Source organism: Eulemur rufifrons, chromosome 12 (assembly GCF_041146395.1).
Source record: "Eulemur rufifrons isolate Redbay chromosome 12, OSU_ERuf_1, whole genome shotgun sequence".
Lineage (NCBI taxonomy): Eukaryota > Metazoa > Chordata > Mammalia > Primates > Lemuridae > Eulemur > Eulemur rufifrons.
The window spans coordinates 5,246-24,901 of record NC_090994.1 but is presented as its reverse complement, the minus strand read 5'-3'; the positions used below and the strand labels follow the sequence as shown (position 1 = coordinate 24,901).

The window sequence follows — 19,656 nt, the reverse complement described above, 5'->3', positions numbered from 1 at the left end:
GCACACACACGCGACAGCCGCAGTTTTATGTTTACGTGCACAGAGGTGCCGCCCTGCGGACGTTCCTTCCAGCTCTGACTACAACCCCGAATCCCCAGGGCACGGCGGCTGGAGGGAAGCGTGAGGAGCTACGTACCTTCAAGCTCGTCTTCATAGATGACAATTTCTTTCTCTCCCTCCAAGTGAACTGCTGCGGAGAGAAAGGTGGACACTGAATTTAACATCCACAGGTTTCCCGAAGAAAACACCTGATTTCCCCAGCGCAGGGCAAGGCCCGAGTCACCCTGCATCAGGACTGCACCTTCGCCTGTCCTCTGGGTGATCAGAGTGACATTCGGGAAGTGGTCCTGGTAATATTTAGCGCCTCTCAGCGCCTTGTAGTGGATCGAAAGGACCACACGGGTTTGGAAAACACAGAGGCTCAGTTAAAACCGTCATTAAGGGCCAGTCCCATGAAGGCGTCTGTGTCGTGTGAAACTAAAGCTCAGAAATGGAGCGGCTCGGCTTCAAAACTTTCCAAGTCTCATTATGTGCTCAAATTTTATCACCAATGGCCTGAGAAAGGTCCCATTTCGAGCCAGTTTAACTGGATTGCAGCGCAGAGCTTTACGGAGGTGAAGTGCATTAGTTTCACAGTGCCACTCTCAAGGTGACGCTGACGGGACGTCGGGGAGCGGAGAGGACCCCCCCCGTGCTGTGCTCAGCACACAGTGACGCCCCACGGCCCACGCGCCCGGCCTCTCCCACCGGAGACGGAACCAGCACCGAGCGGCCCACCTTGCAACCTCTTGAGGTCGCCGGGATCCAGGGCGGCCACCGCGTCGGAGACCCTGGAGGGCCGGCTGACGCCCGCGCTGTTCACCGCCCTGACACGGAACACGTAAGACCTTCCTTCGAACAGCCCAGTGACGGGGTATTTGCAGATCTTCACAGGTGCGTCATTGCACTGGACCCAGTTGTTCGTTCCCACTTCACACCTTCAAATAGGAAAAAGGCGGTCGAGTGAATACACGTGCAGGTGTGTACACACCCACATCACAACTGGACATAATCTCCACGCCATAAACTCTATGCTGTTAAAGTACTGAGGTATACAGTGGCATAAACAGACTGAAAGACAGAGCTATGTAGAAAAAGTAATATATATAATATTATATAGGATACATACCATAGATGAAATATATACCCCTGCAACCTAATACTTTATAACTGAAGATCAATTCCTGCTTTCAAAGTTAGGCAAAATCTCCTCAACAGTTACTTTGGATCTGTCCTTTCCTGACCTACCTGACAAAGTCCCAGGTGCCCCCTGAGGTCCAGGCTGAGGACGAAGCCCCGGAGCCCCGGACCCCACCTGGGCCTGGCTCTGCCGGGCGGGGGGAGGACTGGGCCTACAGTCCCTGGGATGACAGTAAGATGCTTCTTTCTAGACACTTCTCATGTGGAATTTGGAAGCCTTTTGAAAATATTAATGAAGTCCTGATCAGAAACCTGGAAATGTGGGGAACACTGGCCTCCCTCATTCAGAGGGCAAGAAATTTAAGGACAAAGACCTCACGTTAAGTCCTTGGGAGACAAGAGCAAGTTCGGAAAATCAGTCTTTCCAAGTGTCCAACCTCAGAGTCGTACATTCACTTTGGAAAGAGCCAACTCCCCTTCCCCCAACTATCCGGAACTTCAGTGAAAGTTCTGATCCACACGCCCTGGTCCTGGCTGTTTTAGCCAAAGAGAAGGACGTGGTCAAAACCGAAAGTCCGGCAGGGAAACCCCGGCTTATACCAACACCTGGCAGGTCGCAAGGTCCAGAGCCGGGTGGGGGAGCCGCCCCCTTCCAGAATGTTCTGTGGCTTTAACGAGGGGCAGGGAGGGTGGATGATTAACTGAGATGGGGCATGAAACAGTCTTTGCCAACATGTTGGTAAAATCATCAGATGTCACAGGAGCAAAAACGATAGTGTTTCTTGTTTTTTTGTTTGTTTTGGTTTTTTAATCCACGGTAAACCCCGAACGATACATCCCGAAGACCTGTCTCCATCCTATCACAAAACTGCCTCAGTGGTGAATGTTCCAGCTAAACAAGTAGCTTTGCTGGGGGCAGAAGAGAATTTAATCAGAATAAGCAAAAAAAAAAAAAAAAAAAAGGCCACAAGCCAATTGAGTCTTTTCCCTGAAATAACCACCTTATTTTACTGTGTTCTGCATATAAAATCTCAGATTCCTGCCAGGAACCATCTTCTCCTAACTTCTGTCTCACCTCTAAATTCATTTTCTTTAACTGTAATTTCTTCCAAAAATGGAAATTTATATTTGACGCATAAATTACAAATCTAACAAATTCCGTGGCTTTGCTGAGTTTCCTCCTGGGCTCTGGGCGCCGTACCAAGTAACGGACAACCAGGGAGTCGAAACCCCATTGGGTGTAGCGATGATCTCAATTTAAGTTATTGACTCAAAGAGAAATTCCAATCTTTTGTACTTTGAGGCTCCGATATTCATTGCTTGGCAACAAAAAGAAAATCTCACTGCTTGATAGACAAAAACAACAGACTTGGGTATGAAGGAGCCGGCGTCCCGACACCCTTGTGGGGGAGGAACAGTCCTGAACATGGAACCTGCTAAACGGAGCCCTCGGTGGCTCGGGGACCCCCTGGTAGAACACGGATGCCGGCTCAGAGTGCGCCCACATACTCGGGACTTACTGCTGAGTGTGGAACTGGCAAACGAGACCCCAGTTTCGGCAGAAAGAAGCCCCACGTGGGACGCTGGGCTCAGCCTATCGGGCGATGATCGCTGGTGACCAGCTAGCAATCACCTGGGGCCACTCAAGAACTGAACTTGCGTTTAACAAACATCCCCACGTGTCGTCGTGACAACACTCGTTTCAGGACGTCCCATCCCCCCCAGGATGCCACGGGCACTCACCGGTCGATGAAATAGCCAAGGACGGGGCTCTCGGTGGTCGTGTTGGGGGGCTTCCAGGTCACGATGACGTAGTCGCGGTTGGCGTCGTGGCACTGCAGGTCCATGGGTGCTCCGGGGGCCCCCGTGACCAGTGGGTCAGCGTCTTGGGGTGGGGGGAAAAGACACACGTCACCTTCACTTAAAGGTGGGGTCACTCCAAAGCCTGCCTGTGGCTCCTCCAACCCAAACCCCATGTACATGATGATCCACTGTCTAATCTCATGTTCAAATGACTAGAATGTTCTTTCACCCTGGTGACAAGATTGGTGACAGAAATATAAATATATGTATAAGTTTAAAAAAAACCTCAAAATATTGAGTCCTCTACAAAACACTCAAGTCTACGATTTTCTATCAGTGGGTCCCAAATTACAGTTCACCTTCTCTTGGTGACATTTCTAGCATACTGGCACTTCGTTAAAAATGTACTGAGGAAGCAATAATAATAATTTGCCCTTTTTAACGCCTGAGAAATATTACTTAGACCCCCTTACATTTCAAAATCCCTAGAAAATTTGGTGACTTAAGTTTATTTTTTTTCTACGAGGTGTGAGCAAACCTTTGGGTCAATACTCTGTCGTTCATTTCACAGCCTGTTAACGATCGTGACGCAATGAGGTTTTGTTTTCAGGTTTTAATGGCAGCTGCAGTGAAGACCAGCAAAGCTCTTTAGCAAGTTAACACACTGAGCATTTGATTTCTGCGTCTAAAATACGTATTTATTCCGTCACTGCGCTGTTCTGTTGCACATCTTAGGCAGTGTAGGCCGTGCACAGATTCTCACTCAAGTATCCTCAGCGTGTTAAAAGCTGGGAATTTCTTGCCATTGAGCCAAACACTTTCCCTCCCATTCCAGATCTTCAGAAAGTGGGGGACGGCCGAGGTCCCCATCTTCGCACTGTTTCCTCCCTGTTGGTGGAGCTACGTGAGCAAAGCAACGTGAGCCGCGCTGGGTTTGCTGCGTTTTCAGGGGGTGGAACGTCACGCCAGGGGCACACGGAGCGTGGGGAGTGGGGGACATTTTATTGCCAACCTGATGAAAACAGTAAACTTTGTGGAAGCGTCTAAGCTCACAGACCCGCCAGCCTGTGCCACGTGAGGGAGGTGGGGAAGGTGAGATGCGTTTGTTCCACCTTTGTGTTTTTTATTTTGTTAAGACAAAATATTCCCTAATGACACAGCCCTTCCCCCATCCCCAAGGGGCGTCCCTCGTGCCTCAGAGCCTCAAAGGATTCCTTTGAAAAACTGAGGACAGTATTTTCTTATAAAATCATTATAAGAATTTTGGATTATATATCATGTATGTATGTGTGCATATATACATACCAATACGCCTATAGATATGCACATATGTGTAAAATGCCTAACACTGCCTGCTAGTATAGCACGAATTTTGTTTTTCTTTTCCTAAAAGGGGATTAATAGAAACTTCTTCGCAGGTCTGTTGTGAGGATTAAAGACACGTTGGACTCTGAGCTCGTCACCTGGGCTAAAGCTTTCAGGAATGACCGGCTGCAGGAAACGGGGCCTCACGGGGGACACAAGGCGGCTCCCTGACTGCTGTTCTATGCGGGACCCCCTTATCCCTGGGCTACCTTCCCGGACCCCCTTATCCCTGGGCTACCTTCCCGGACCCCCTGACCCCTGGGCTACCTTCCCGGACCCCCTGACCCCTGGGCTACCTTCCCGGACCCCCTGATCCCTGGGCTACCTTCCCGGACCCCCTGACCCCTGGGCTCCATTCCCGGACCCCCTTATCCCTGGGCTCCATTCCCGGACCCCCTGACCCCTGGGCTACATTCCCGGACCCCCTGACCCCTGGGCTACATTCCCGGACCCCCTTATCCCTGGGCTACCTTCCTGGACCCCGTTATCCCTGGGCTACCTTCCCGGACCCCCTGACCCCTGGGCTACCTTCCCGGACCCCCTGACCCCTGGGCTACCTTCCCGGACCCCCTGACCCCTGGGCTACCTTCCCGGACCCCCTGACCCCTGGGCTACCTTCCCGGACCCCCTGATCCCTGGGCTACCTTCCCGGACCCCCTGACCCCTGGGCTACCTTCCCGGACCCCCTGACCCCTGGGCTACCTTCCCGGACCCCCTGATCCCTGGGCTACCTTCCCGGACCCCCTGACCCCTGGGCTACCTTCCCGGACCCCCTGACCCCTGGGCTACCTTCCCGGACCCCCTGATCCCTGGGCTACCTTCCCGGACCCCCTGACCCCTGGGCTACCTTCCCGGACCCCCTGACCCCTGGGCTACATTCCCAGACCCCTTGAGACCCCTGGGCTACCTTCCCGGACCCCCTGACCCCTGGGCTACATTCCCGGACCCCCTGACCCCTGGGCTACCTTCCGCCAGGAGTGAGCAAGTGCTGTGCATTCACTCTCAGGACTCGCTTTATAAACGCTGAAGACTTTATGAGTGATTGGAGAGAAAGAAATGCCGAGTCCGGTCCACTCTAGATCCTGTCGTACACGCTTCGCCTGCTCACTGGCCGGAAGCGCCTGGTGGGCTTGTGCCCCCGGGGAGTGTCTACGTCACACCAGGCAGCCCCCAAGGAGCAGAGGCATCTCCAAACCGCCTTGCCCACCAGCCCCCCGCCCCGCCGCCCGCCGCACCTCTGACAAACAGGAAGGCGCTGTGCTCGCTGGCCCCGCCTCGCGACACGATCCTCAGCGTGTACAAGCCCTCGTCGTCCTTGTTCAGGTGGCTGAAGGACAGGGAGGCCTGGCCCTCCCCGAAGAACATCTTGGTCCACTTGGACTCTTTCACCAGCACGTCTGGAAGGTCGGGATGGAAGGTTCCCGTCAGAAATCGTCCCAGAATCTCAGACGACCTGCGGGGGCGCTGGCACCGTGTGGCAGGGGGACGAGAAGGGACAAGGCCCCGACTCTGTGGGACCCCGACGGCCGTGGTGGATTCAAAAGCAAAGCGGGACTCGGTTTCCGGGACGTTTCTGCCCAGAGGCTCGGCGTGGCCGCGATCCCGGCCCACTCACCGTCCCGGTACCACTCGGCCCGCGGCTGCACCCTCTTCAGGTCAGGCGTCACCAGCATCGTGCACTTGAGGGTGACCGTCTCGCCTTCTCTTCTGAAGGTGACCCCGAATTTCTCCAAAAACTGGACATCAAAGTGCGTGTACGGGATCATAGAGGAGAAGGGCACTGCGCAGAGAACCGGAGCTGTTAGCACCGACGGCGCGTCTCGCGCTTCCCGGCCTCCCGGCTGTGCCGGCCTTGCCCTGGCGCCCACGCGCCCGTCGGGTTCCTGGACGCGGCCCCTCCGCGAAACTCACCCAGGGCAGGCTCCACCCCCCACTGTCTGCTAGGGTCTTCACTCCCCGGCACTGGCTTGGGGACGGCTATGGCTCCCTTTACCGTCAAACCAAAGCTTCTGTAGAAATACACGGTTGCTCCTTGGGGAGTCCTGGTCAGTCCTAAATCCCGTTCCCAGACCATGAACAAGCCACATTGAAAAACATCCATCACGTGGCTGTCCTCGAGATGCCCTGGCCAGGTGTGGGTCACCCAGCGCCGTGGCCTTTAGTGCAAAGCTAGCCGGGGCCCAGGGAGGGCCAGGCCTCCTGACAGGGCCGTGGCAGGTCTGGTGACTGCAGGGGGCTGGACGGGGACGTGGCGTGTGGGTGGCGTTGGGGAGAAGTGAGGAGCTGGGCATAGAAGCAACACAACAGCCAGAACAGAGCAGGCAGCGTCACACACGCAGCGGGTGTGCCGCACAGGTAAGGAGAGGAGGTTTACAGCAGACAGAGGCAGCCGGGTCTGAGCCGACATCTGCCACACACCCTCGGTGTGACCAAAGGTGGCCCTTTGTTATAAGTGACCTGGACACTTTGGAGGGAGAAAAAAAAAGTATCCAAAAACACAAAATATGGCAACATTATGCATTCAGGTCAAAAATTTGGATTTGTTTCTTGTTTCTCCAATTCAAAACTGTGAATTCTCTCCAAGTGGCGATTCCAGCAGCGTCTAAAAATACCGCCTGGCCGTAGCATTGCAGGGGACGGACTGTCAGCACGGGAACCCCGGCCAGGAAAAACGTGGGAGAGTTTTTTGAAATACAATTTTTTAAAAAGATCTGACCCTTAGGAAATAATCTTTAAGATCATACGCTGCGTCCGTCCCTGAACATCGTCCTGCACGGAGAGCGAACCGCGGAGTACTCACGTCCGATGGGGAGCCGCACGGATCGGAAGGGCTCCTCCTCGTCCCGGAACCCTGCAAGGGGCGGGGGTGAGCGCGGCGGACAGGACAGAGGGGCTGCAGCCCCCCGACCCCGGGGGAGGCTCTGCACTCACGTCTCACCACCACCGCGGCGTTGGTGGACACCTGGCCGTAGGAGTTGGTGGCCACCGCGGAGTAGGTCGCCGTATCGTCGAAGTCTGCCCTTTGGGGAGAGAAGAAGGCGGCTGCGGACGGCTCGCAAGAGCCGGCAACCCAGAGAGAACAGAAACATTCCTCGAAAGCCAGTCGTGTGACCCAGGTAATTTGCTCATGAGTGATTAGGGCAAGAACAATGCCAGCTCTATCCCTGGCACCACGGCTGGGCAGCGCGCGGCATTAATTATAGACGGGTGGACATCTGCGCCCGGACCGCGGCTTGGCTTCGGCTTGGAGAGTAAAAAGCCACAGTGCTTTCAAAACCCCTTCGTTTCACCCTCAAGGAGCCGTCTCTGTTCCATCCTGATCCTGTTTTTCTCCCTCGGTAGAACTCGTGGTTTGACCTTGTCCTGTGATCGGGCTTCCGTGACCTCAGCCTCCGGCAGCATCCCTGATGCTGGGACAGGGAAGGGACCGGCCTGGGAGAGTCCCGCATCTGCTGCCTGTGGGAGCCGGGACCCCGGGTAGGAGGACGCCAGGGCCCCGGGTCAGGGAGGCCCCCGAGTGCCCCGGGGGAGTTGTCCCTGCTGGTCCTAAGCGAGCTCAGGAGCTTTCCCAGGTTGTCCTAGTGCCACCCACCCTGGCACTGTGCCCGGGAGGCTGCCCATCCCACCATGCTCCCAAGACAACGACCCTGGAGTGAAGCGGCCATGAACTCATCACAGCCCCCTTGGAACCAGCCTCCCCAGGAGCCTGACACGAGGGAACCGCGGGATGGCTGGTATCTACCAAGCTTTTGTTCGATGCCGGACACTCCGCTGCTGCCTTCACCTCGGCTGTTTCACACGACATTTCCAAGTCCCCAGGAAAATAGACCTTATTATTCCTATTAACGTTGCAAGAAAGTTGACACCCTAAGAAGCTGGGTGGGCGGGGCCCGCGTGGCTCCACAGCAGGCAACCCTGCTTCTCTCCAAGCGTGAGGACCACAAGCAAAACCTCAACCTGGGAAAAGAAATAACACAAAAACCTACTTCCTAGAAAAGGAAAAGTTACTCGAGTCTTACTTTTTAAAGGCGTTGAGAAGCCAATGCTCCCAGACACAAAACCCATTCTGGGGAGGTCGTTAGTAATTTTATTTTCTTCCCTACTCCGCTAGGAGCTGAAAATATTTTCTGTCACCAAAACAGGAAGTTTCGGAGACCTGCACTATCCTCCAAGAACTCCTTTCCCCTGCCCAAGTTCAAATCCAGTTGCCATGTGTCAGCAATGCCTCTGGCCTCCTGCTAGAAGCCAGTGCCCTGAGTTTGTAAGTCCACCAGTCTTCTAGCTCACCTTGGAGGAATACAAGCCTGACTTCAAAGCCCATCAACAAAGCTGCAATTCCAGCCTTAACTCAGTAGGAGCTGCTCTGCCACGTAAATTCCAGACATGCTGTGGGGACAGCCACACCCCCAGGGGCAAAGCAACCTTGTGCAAAGCACATAAAACCCCATAATGCAGGGGCTTTCTCCACTGTGAAGCTTTAACACGCTGCGCTGATCTACCCGTGTAACACATGCACACATGTGCCTGCAGGGAACATGCCTGGCGTCCGGGCTGCAGTGAACGGAAAAATTACTTCTTGGCAGCACCCTCAGCATTGCTTGAACTTTTTTTACTTTGTGCTTGTGTTACGTCTTCTAAACAATGCAACCATCATGTTTCCATAAATGCATTCTCCAAACAGGAAGATATTCTTTGGGATTAGCCCTAAACCTTCCCCCACAGCCATCCGCCACCACCAGCAATGACAACAGGTTACAGAAACGGGTCCCACAGCGTCCCAAGGCACAGCTGATGTCTTAGAGCACAAGATTATACCGGAGATAAGCAAAGCGCTCGGTAAAAACTGCTTCATGGAAATCTGCGGACCTGGAGCGGGTGCTGGGGACACACAAGTGACATAGAAGCAGGGGGCCGTGAGCCAAAAACAAGCACCCCGCACAGAGCAGGGTGCACGGGGCAGGCCAGGGCAGGACTCGCGGGGCCCCTTCCTGCGAGAGCAGGGATGGACTAAACCCTCCCCACCCGCGTCCTCCCAGGGGTGCAGAGATTGCGCTTCGGTGGGTCGAGCAGCCCCGAAATCTCACCACCCCAACGCCCCTGCCCAAACCCCGCTGGACATTGCTTAGTTTCAGTGGTTTCCAAACCGTGTGTCATCGTTTTCAAACAGAAAGTCCCACATGGCTCCTTCAGTATGTGCCTTAGCGACGTTTGAACTGCAGCAGAGCACACACTCAAACACGTCACGCCCTAGTCACACACAGACCCAAGGACACACGTGTGTTCATTCCTGGGCCTCAGACCCCTGTTTAACTGAACAATAGCCTGAGATTTCAGGGTAAAAACATTTCCATTTTCAAGCGGGGTGAGTCCCAGGTCCCCCCGGCCAACAGCCTCTCCCAAAGGACTTTGAGGTTGTTTTTCGAGAGACTTAAGGCATTAAGTCTGGGGGCAGCGCCACCTAACACATTAGCGCTGACGAGCTTGTCCCAAGACCAGTTAGCACCGGTGCCTGGGGGAAGGGAACCGCCAGGCAGAGGGCCCTGAGCCGGGGCTTCAGCCTCCTGCAGCCGTGTGGGAGGTGTGGGTGCTTACGTGTAGTTATCCAGAACAGGGGGTCCACGGCTTGCCCTGTCTGTGAAGAAGCCCCCAACCACACAAATGTTCAGACCACGGTGGACTCAGAGCAGGACGTGCCCAGCTGAGGGGACAGGAGCCCACGCAGTGGGTGGGCAGGGACAGGCAGGGCTCTACTTACGTTTCCTGTTATCAAATCTGTTTATATCTGTAATGTTTCGTGCTGTACACAGCACGTTAGAACAGAGGGGCTCACCCAGGTCAGAAATAAATGTGCATAAGGAATGAGGGTGTGAAGATGTGTCCACGCTGGTCCACTGGGTGGGCTGGAAGTGTCACCCGGGGCAGAGGACAGAGGGGACAGCGGGAAGGAGGGTGCGGCCACTCTAAGGGAGACCCTCCCCCCGTTAACATTCTGTCCCTGGGGGACTGGGCGCCTGGGAGCCTGGACTCTTCTGCGGGTCCACATCCCAGCGGGACCCCGTTCCGCCTCCCTCCCCAAGCTGACGGAGAGAAAGCCCTTAGCTAAGACGCGGTCTAATTCTGACCCTTACTTCATGCCGTGAGAACTTGCAAGCAAGTGATTAGGAGGCGAAGGTTTTATTTTCTGTCTGGACAGGTTCCCGGAATAGACAGAGACAGTTTTCTCTGCTCTCAATTTATGTGAACTTCCACGGGTCACTTTGCCACCCAAAGTCTCAGTCTGAAGTGCCCCAAAACAGCTCCACGGGGGGAAACTAGTCTACTTCATCTATTTTAAGGATGGGCAAACAAAAAAAGCTAAGTGGCAGGTGAATTTCTCCTGGGTAATTGGGGGGGGGGCCTGTGTCCCCAAAGTGTGAGTGGGGATGCCATCAGATCTATAATTTAACTCAAATCAAAATTTAAATATCAAGGTGTGAAAATAATGTAGAAGAAACGTGTAGCTCTCAAATCATTCTGCAAGGAGTGGGAAGTAGGAGTATCACTACTAAAAATCCAGATAGGTGGTTCTAAACACCTTTATAAAAATACGAGAACGCCATAAAAATTCTTTGAGGAAACAGGACTCACATCATGAGTCCCGAGAGAAAAACCTCATGAGTGTATAAAATAGTGTCAATTATAAGTTTAAATTCAAACGGCACCAAGGGGTCAGTTTCCTTTTCGGCACTTTAAGAATTCAGCTGTAGCCGCCAAAGAATATTCATAGGAGTAAATGTCACCCGCGTAACCCCTGAGCGGCGGGGAAGGGCCCGGCCACGCCACTGAAAACGGCCCGGATCGGGTGACCCACAGCTCAGCGGTTTGGTATGAACAGCTGAGTGAGCTGTTTAGTGTAATTTGTGGCTTTCTCCCTTTGCTTTTTTCCTGAGGAATATTAACATTTCCACTGTTAAAAACGTCCCAATACAAATAAGAGCACTGAGAGAAAAGTTGGTCTTTGGAATTTTCTTTTCCCAAATTTCTCCAATATTTGCATATTTTTGCAAAATCCAAGTATAGCCAAGCAGGTCTGGATTTCTGAATTTTTGGTATTCTGCAGCATCTTGGCCAGCTTTGCTTGAAGTTTTAGTTCACTCTGGTCAAAGCCCATGTTATTCCCAAGGGAAAGTTTAAATGTTGCCGACACTCGAGTGAATAGGACGTTTTTCATACTTGAAAAAGGAAAATCGTTTCTCTTTTTAAAACAATTATTGTTCTTAAAACGCAGCTTGGAGACAAGCGAATCTCTGATTCAAACCGACCTGCTCACCCCCGAACACTAATACCACACGCGGGTTGGATAGCAGACGTCCCAGACCAAGGCAGGCGTCCCCTTCTAGATAGTACAGCTGCTACCCGTTAAAATGTCCACAGATTTTTGGAAGTTCAAGCAGAGAAAATTACTCTCTGAAAAGTGCAGCAAGAGACCACAGGCATTTGGGGTGGGTCTGCAGAGTGAGAGACCCCCACTCTCCCGCGAGGCCTGTGGCCCTCCCACCCCCCAGGGGACCCCTCCTCCCCCACAGGAGCCCCTCCTCCCTCCCAAGAGACCCCTTCTCCCATCTCAGGGGACCCCTCCCACCTCCTCAGGGGACACTGCCCCTCCTCCCCTCAGCTCTGGGACGGCTGTGACGTCCCCACTACCGCCCGGTCCTACCGCAGAGCCTGCTCCCCTTACTAACTCCACTGCCCTCCCCATCCCAGCCCCCGGGGTCTCTCCTGAACTTCAGCAAGAGCCCCAGGGCCCGGCCTCTGCCCCTCGTCTGCCCACGGGCAGGGCTCCCCCGACCCCCTGACCTGAGGCCACGTCCCCCCACGTCCCTCAGCCCTCTGGAGTCCCCCCTTGCCCCGGGAAGCCAAGGTCCTCACCTCTGCCCCCTCCAGCCCCCCAGCCTTGCCACACACCTGGTCTCCCCCAAGGGTGGCCTGGCCCCTATTTCAAGCCAAAGCTTTGCAAGAAAAGAAAACCAACCGAGCCTAATTAAGATACAGTCACTGCTTTGCAGTTTAGTCACAATAAAATCAGTAAAATCATGTATTTGAATGTCTCACTTAATCTTTACATTATTTTTACTAATACCCCTCATCTTTTCCTAGGAGGGATTTGATATAACAATGGCACGGACACACACACACACACACACTCTCACTGTAGAGCAGGAAGGAAAACAGGAGTGACTCCATGACAGACTGGACCTCCTAGGATAGGCCTAAGTTTCAGTTTCCCGGACACAGGCCCTCCCCTTCCCCGGAATGCCGCTGGTAACAGCTGAAAGCCCCCGGCTTAGAAACCGGCCAATCAGGAGCCAAGGCCCCAGCTTGGAAACGGAAACTGGCCAATCAGGAGCCAAAGCCCCGGCTTGGAAACCGGCCAATCAGGAGCCAACACTATCAGCCACTTTTGAAAGAGCAAATGAACTAAAAGGGGGGTGGGGGGATGGTGTGCCTGATACAGGTAACCTACTGATGAGTATAAAAGCTTAGTTCCCACCCTAGGGCGGGGTCCGGGCTCGTGGAGAGACCACTGCGTTGGCGCTCTGGGCCCTGGACCCTGGCTCGGGCTAGAGAATAAACTCCTTTGTCTGTTGCAGCCTTGGTGACTCTGCCTGTCTGTTCCTGGGGCTGAGGGAAACCGGGTCTAACATTACCATGCGCCGTATGATACACATAAACACGTATGTATGTGCATGCAGAGAACAGGCATCTTTCTGTTTGATTCTCGCAATAACTCTACTAGGCAAACGGGGAAGATAAAATTGTCACCACCTGTCTCATGATGACATTTTCAGACCAGAATATCGCCGTTCGGGAGGAGTGAGCCGCTGACCCAGGGTCACGGGTGAGCCGCGGGAAGGACGCAGCGCCGGCCCCCCGGCTGCTGGACAAGGGTGAGTCGTCTACACCACGTGACGCCGGCAGCCACGTCCCTGTGCACGGGACCCCGGAAAGAGCCCCGACACGCCATTGGCGAGAAAAGGCGACTTGCACAGGCTACGACGCTTTTGCCAACAATGAAAACCAGGCATGCAGAGAGACAGAAAAAGAACAGGAGGGGCCTCACTGCTATAAAAGAAAAAAAATCCTAAAATGCCAGATAGACGCCAAAATGCTGACGCTGGACCTACGGGTGATTGTTTTTCTTTTATTTACCTGTATTTGGTGCAATTTCTCCATTCGTTGTAAACAAGAGAATAAAGGTCATACTTCCTTGCAGACCCTGAGCGCAGGGACCGTTTCTCAAACCCGGCAGCAGGAGTCGGCGAAACCTCCTCGCGCTTCCTGGCACCCTCTGTCCCCGGACGCTGCCTTTCCCTGAGTTGCGTCCCTGGCCCGCCCCCGAGGACCGACAGAGGGAAGCTCCTCACACCGGCAAACTAACCGGCAACGATCTCCTAACTCCCCTGGGTGCACCGACGCGGAGCCCCCCGGCCTGCAGCTCCCGTCTGATTTCTCCTCGTGGGCCTGAAGCCCCCACCACCGGGCCACCGCCGCCGCGGGGCCTACCTGTTGATCTCCAGCGTGTGCACCCCGTAGTTGCTGTCGATCCTGTACTTCCCCGGCTCCGCCGCCTGGCAAATTAGGCTGCCGTCCTTGTACCTGCACACGGAACAGGGGTGTCAGGGGAAGGGCAGATGTTTTCCTTCTTCTTGCAGTTTCACCCCCACCTCCCATTCATAGCCCTCGGACGCAGCACTGCCCCGTGTCTGCGAAGTCCTCTCTGGGCCACAGGCAGGAGGGCAGGATGGCAGCCTGAGAGCCAGAGCCACATTCAGTCTGCGGTTTTAAGAAGAGAGCAGCACTCGAGTCATCCAAACTGTCGGGGCGACCCCTGGCCCATGACAGTCCTAAAGTCGGCTTGACCTCTGTTTGGAATTCAGGAGGTGGGATTGGGGATGGGGGGAGATTTTGGGCCCCAGACTAGTCCCTTAGTGGCAGCAGGGCCACCCCAGGGCAGCCCTGCGGGGCTTGGCCACACGGGGTCCCGGCTGGAGGGAGCCAGCCTCGCCGCCCACCCAGGGACAAGACCACGCTGACCCCCACCTGGCCCCGAGGGCGGCCGAGTCTCAGCCTCCCAAGCTACCTCCCAAACAGCCCCTGTGTGAGCCAGGCTGCTCCACACTGAACGTGCAGATGTACAGATGTGTCCATAGCAACAGATGCTGACACGAAAGGGTCTCTGGGGCTCAAAGATTCAATTCTTCAGTTATCGCGAAGTTCAGTGAACCACAGCACTGTGGTCCCACAACTTCAAGGTCGAGGTTTCCATAGACAGGTTTTCCCGTAATTAAAAGCCAACTCAGGCTTTGCATATGGAGTCACCAATGAGCAAAATGGACGAGAGCCGTGCGTGTGAGGACAGGTCATTTCAGGGACTGACTTTTAAATAAGAACCCTCTGAAAATTCAGTTGAACCAGCACCACTAAACCAGAAGTGCCCGGGCACCGTTTGCCATGGGAGTCCCCTGGGTTGTCACAGCCACCCAGCACCTGGAGCCCAGCAGGCTGCAGAAAGGGTGGCTCGAGCCTCCTTTCCCGGGACCTTCCTCGAGGGAGACTCACGTGGCCTTTCTAACCCCGGGGCGGCCCTCACCATTGCACCACGGGCGTGGGAAAGCCCTGCACGGTGAAGCAGAGCTTCACGTTCATCCTTTCCCAGACGGTGTGGGACCTCAGCCGCACCAGGATCTCGGGGGCCCGGCGCATCCGCTCCAGGTACGAGGGCCGCTCCCAGGACATCCTGTCCTCCACCTGCCGAGACGCGAGGACGGTCAGGGTGGGCTCCCGGGCGGCACCACGCGGACATGCGCACTACGATCCGGTCCCCACGTCTCGGGGACCGAGGCTCCCCTACCATCTCCAGAAGGGCGTATTTGTCCAGCTTGTCGCAGGCCTGGGACCGCGCCAGCTGTACGTCCTCCTCCAGCTGCGCCAGCTCGCTGAGGAAGCGCTGGCGCTTGGTCTCGCCATATATGGCCTCCAGGGACTGGTACCTGCCGGAGACAAGAGGCCGCGTCAGTCTCAGGACACGCGTGGCCCTGGGAGTGACAGTGGCCAGACCCACCCCTCCGGGACCTGCTTCAGTGGGTGCGAGAAGACAACAGGGAAATGCTGTTTCTGCTCACTTTTCTCTCTCTTTCCAGAGTCTATGTTGGTGTGTTAACACTCTACGTGAAGGACCTGTACATGATTTTCAAATAAAATAAATATAGGAGCTCCACAGTCCAACTTTCTTTTACGGATGAGAGTGCACAATGAAGAAAGCTTGGAGGCTGCCGCAATGCTCTAGAGGATGACCACGAGTGGCCACGTGTGAGCACCGCACTCGTCTCAGGCTGTGTCATGCACTGAAAGGGACCCCACGCGTGGCGGAGCGTGACGGACAAGCCTCAGAGCGTGACAAGCACCGGACTCGCAGTCGGGAGGTTCATCCGGGTCTCCCAGAAACAGAGGCGGGTTCACTCATCTTCATGCACACGGCAGCTCAAAGCATTTAACGTTTTCGGATTTAGAAAGTAAAGGGCTTGGCTGCCTTCAGGGTCGGGGATAACTAAGCGCTTGCAACAACGCTCGGGGCCATCGAAATGGAGAATCATCGCGATAACGGCTGGAGTTCACTTAAGTGCTCACCTCGCCCCTCCAGGACCCTCCTGCGTGGCAGGAACAGAGCAACGTTGAAATAAAACTCAAGTCACTCTGGCCCAGCATGTCGAAATCCCGGAAGACTTAACGTTTACTTTTAAAGGAGGCAAGAACTTACTTCACAAGGATCTTTGACTTAGAAGACAGGCACATGGGCTAGGAGAAGAGGATGCTGTGAGCCTGCTAAAAATACCTAATTCCAGAGCCTGAGCAGGGGAGCAGCTCAGAGCTGGGACAGTCCTGTCTCCGAGACCCTCACAAGAGCGGTTGCGTCCGAGTGAGTCAGACGTGCTCTTGCAAGAAGGACAGTCGCCCTGAGTGTTTTAGGAGATTTCCAGCAGCCGGGACTGTCAGGAAAGTTGCTTTTGCTGAAAACGTATGAATTACAGTAACCATTCCCTGACCGTGCAAGTTACCACCGCACCGGTGGGGAGATTGAGGGAGGGAACATTTGTGCGAAGTGTTCAAGACCGCACCACCGCACAGCTGATAAAGATAAAATGGAACAGCTCAAATCTTCTGCATCTAGTCCCCAACACTTAAACATAGGCAGAAGAACCCTTTTAAAAATAATTTGGTGCATAAAAATACAGGTTGCTTTAATGTCTACATTTCGAAGAGAGATCCTTTTGCAAAACAAGTCTTCACTTTATAATAAAATTCATTTGCTTGGCAGAATTCTCCTAAGGCGTTTAAAAAATAATTCAAATGTAACTAAGGGTTAATCTTTTCAGCTATACATTGTTGCTGTTAAACAGATGACTTCATGGTCATGCAACTTTCAAAAGGAAACATGTTTGCCCAAATCTCCTTTTTCCTTCAGGTCCTAAGTGTTTTGGAGGTAGAGAGAAAGAAGTAGGAGGAGGAGGAGAGAGGAAAATATAGCAGGTGTAAAATGAAGCATTCACAAGTATTTAACTGTTTATTTTGTCCTTAAAAGATCAAAGTAACATCACCACCTGTTTCTCTGTCATCTGGAAATAATTTCAAGACCGACATTATTATCAATCCATCTCACTCCCCTGGCATTTCGCCCTCATGAGCTGACTCCATTGACATGTAAAGTATGACAATTTATAGAATCCCTTCCCGACTCTTCAGTTTCCACGCGGACAACTGTTTGACACGCTGGCTCCCTCTTGGGACGGTGACCTTGCTGAATCTACAGCCCTTCCCTGTGTTCATGAAAAGCCAAAGAAGCTGTCGGTGGAAACTCAAAATCAGCCTCGAACCGTTGGGTCTTGAGCTGTCCAAGTGAGATGACCCTGCTCTACCTTGAAAGGGGTGAGTTTGCACAAAGCGCGATGGAGACCTGAGATCGAATCCCGGCTCCACCCGCACGAGGGGCATACCCTGGACAGGGCCACGCGTGTTCCCGCCTGGCCGCAGCATTCTCTGCTGCAGATGGTGCCGGGGAAGCATTCCCAGTAGTTTTCTTGGGACTAATGGAAATGACGCTGGCGGGGCGTAAGCAAGGGGCTGGAGAACCGGAGCATCGTCACTCGCACCCGGCGCTCTCCCCGCCACTCTCAGCGGACGCCCTTTGCCCTCCTCTCCCCGCCCAGACCCCACCGAATGGCCGCCAAGGTTACCTTTTCTTGCTTTCGGTTTCACGCTGCTCCTCTTCCTGCTCGCTCACCCGCTTGGCACAGATCCTGCACGTGGTGGCCCCCAGCGACGTCTGGCTGGCGGCCCTCTGCGAGGACAACCTCTGCGAGGACGACCGCTGGGAGAGGGACCTCTGCGAGGACGACTGGGTCGAAGTGCGCCTTGACCAACATGGCAACAGTTAGAAGATGCACGGAAAGTTATGAAACTTTATCCTAAGGCACGACAAGTTCTCTCCACGCCCCCATCCAACCCTGCAACACATGGGCACACAGGACACACTCACGCAGGTATGCACGTGTACAAACACGCACACATGTGCAGGTGCACACACCCACACACGTGTGTGTACATGCATGCTCACGTATGCACATGTATGCAAATAAATGCGCAAATGCAGGGACGTCCATGCCCATAAGCACACACGCAGACATGTCTCCGTGTGTGCACACACGTGCATGAGTTCACACATGTGCGTGTCTACATACTTGCACACGGGTGTCTACATGTCTGTACACACATGTGCACTTGCACAAGCCTGTGTCTCTGTGTGTCCATGTCCACCCCACCCCCGCACATGCGCCGCCCTGGGAAGCCCCACCGAGCTCCGCGGTGGCCGGTGCCCTTCAGAGCCTGCGAGAGCCTCGCACGTCCTTTCGGCTCGGTGCCGGGATTATATATATCGTAAGGGATTTGAAGCTCTCTGAGGCCATTGGGAGGGGCTGCAACTGTTGGGCTTTGTTTGTTATGGGGAGAGCAACTACATAGAAGTACCCAGAGCGTTTCTAAATATAGGGTGTTGGTGACATGGGGCAGGCACCTGGGCTGGGGAGCACTGCCCGTGGTCTCTGCCACCCTTCACCACAATCAGCCCATCGGAACTGCAGATGTGCCCCACACAGCAGTGTCGGCGCGGCCTGGGCCGCAGGTCCCGGGCACGGGGGTGGGGGGATGGGGGGAGGGGGGGCATCCTCCAGAGACCTGCAGAACACCTGGCCGGACACCAGCCACGCAGGCAGGGAACAGATGCACGTGTTGCGCATCTGCTAGTAACTCCGCAGAACCATTGTTAACACCGGCATCCACGCCCCCTTCCTTTGCCCCCATTAGCTTCCCTCCTGCCTACATTCTTTCCCATTTGTTCCCTTCTCACTGCTCTCTATTTCTGGTGGTGTTCCCAGCCCTGGTCCTGGAGATGCGTGAGAAGGAGTAAAATCAGTAAGCTCAGACTAGGAGCCTCCCCAGCTCGGCCAGGACCCGGCCAGGCCGGCAGACACCGGCAGCCACCGTGTGTGGGTGCAGGGGACACCCCTTCAAGTACCCCCACGATGCTGGATCCTTCTGGGCCAGGACCCCTGTGGCTCCCCCTCTGCCGGGGAACACGGGCGTCAGGGGACACTGCCACCCTGTTCTCAGACTCCGGCCAGACCAGTGCCTCTCCAGGGCCCAGGGAACCGGATGAAGTTTCCTGCCTGTAAATACCAGATCCTGTAATCAGAGCTCTAGGAGGCTAATCAGTGAACGTCAGCTTACCTTTTCGATGCATATTCATCCAGAAGGTACCTTGTTCGAGTGTTTCGGTACGACTGATCCAAGTGTCGGTGTCTCTTTTGGTAGAAGGGGAGGGCCACGAGGGACATTGTGGTGCACCTGCAAACAGTCACACGGGCTGAGCCCCTCCTCGCTCTGCAACCTCTGCCCCCACGTGGCACGTCGTTCCGAAGAGGAAAATCACCTCTAAGTAATAAACCCCTTCGGGAGGGGAAAGTGAAACAGAGGTCACACAGGTGGAAATGATCTCGGACTCGGAGTCAGGGGACGTGTTAACCTGCCCGAGACCCAATTTCATCTTTTGTTTTCTTCCCTAAGAATCGGAAGGTTGGTCTGTGCGTCTCGTTGAACTGTGAATGCAGCACATAGTTCTAGAGACCCTCGTGTTCGAGGCAGTGCTCAAACCGGCGGGAGTGAGAGGAATAAAAACAATTAAACACAGATTAGAGAAGTAAACACACACTTAGGACA

At 54.4% G+C, this 19,656-nt stretch overlaps 1 protein-coding gene across 1 annotated transcript in view; it reads right to left on the bottom strand.

Annotated features, from left to right (window-relative positions):
- The window catches only part of MYOM2 (myomesin 2), a 54,131-nt gene extending 34,857 nt beyond the window's left edge, over nt 1-19,274 (bottom strand). The window contains exons 1-12 of the mRNA XM_069485061.1: nt 19,168-19,274; nt 17,619-17,795; nt 15,239-15,377; nt 14,978-15,135; nt 13,891-13,983; nt 7,279-7,367; nt 7,148-7,198; nt 5,963-6,127; nt 5,583-5,744; nt 2,923-3,064; nt 778-977; nt 137-190 (exon numbers count right to left, since the gene is read on the bottom strand). Of these exons, the coding sequence (XP_069341162.1) occupies nt 137-190; nt 778-977; nt 2,923-3,064; nt 5,583-5,744; nt 5,963-6,127; nt 7,148-7,198; nt 7,279-7,367; nt 13,891-13,983; nt 14,978-15,135; nt 15,239-15,377; nt 17,619-17,795; nt 19,168-19,274 (1,537 nt within the window). The remainder of the gene's footprint in view (nt 1-136; nt 191-777; nt 978-2,922; nt 3,065-5,582; nt 5,745-5,962; nt 6,128-7,147; nt 7,199-7,278; nt 7,368-13,890; nt 13,984-14,977; nt 15,136-15,238; nt 15,378-17,618; nt 17,796-19,167) is intronic.
- Between the last annotated feature and the right edge of the window lie 382 nt (nt 19,275-19,656).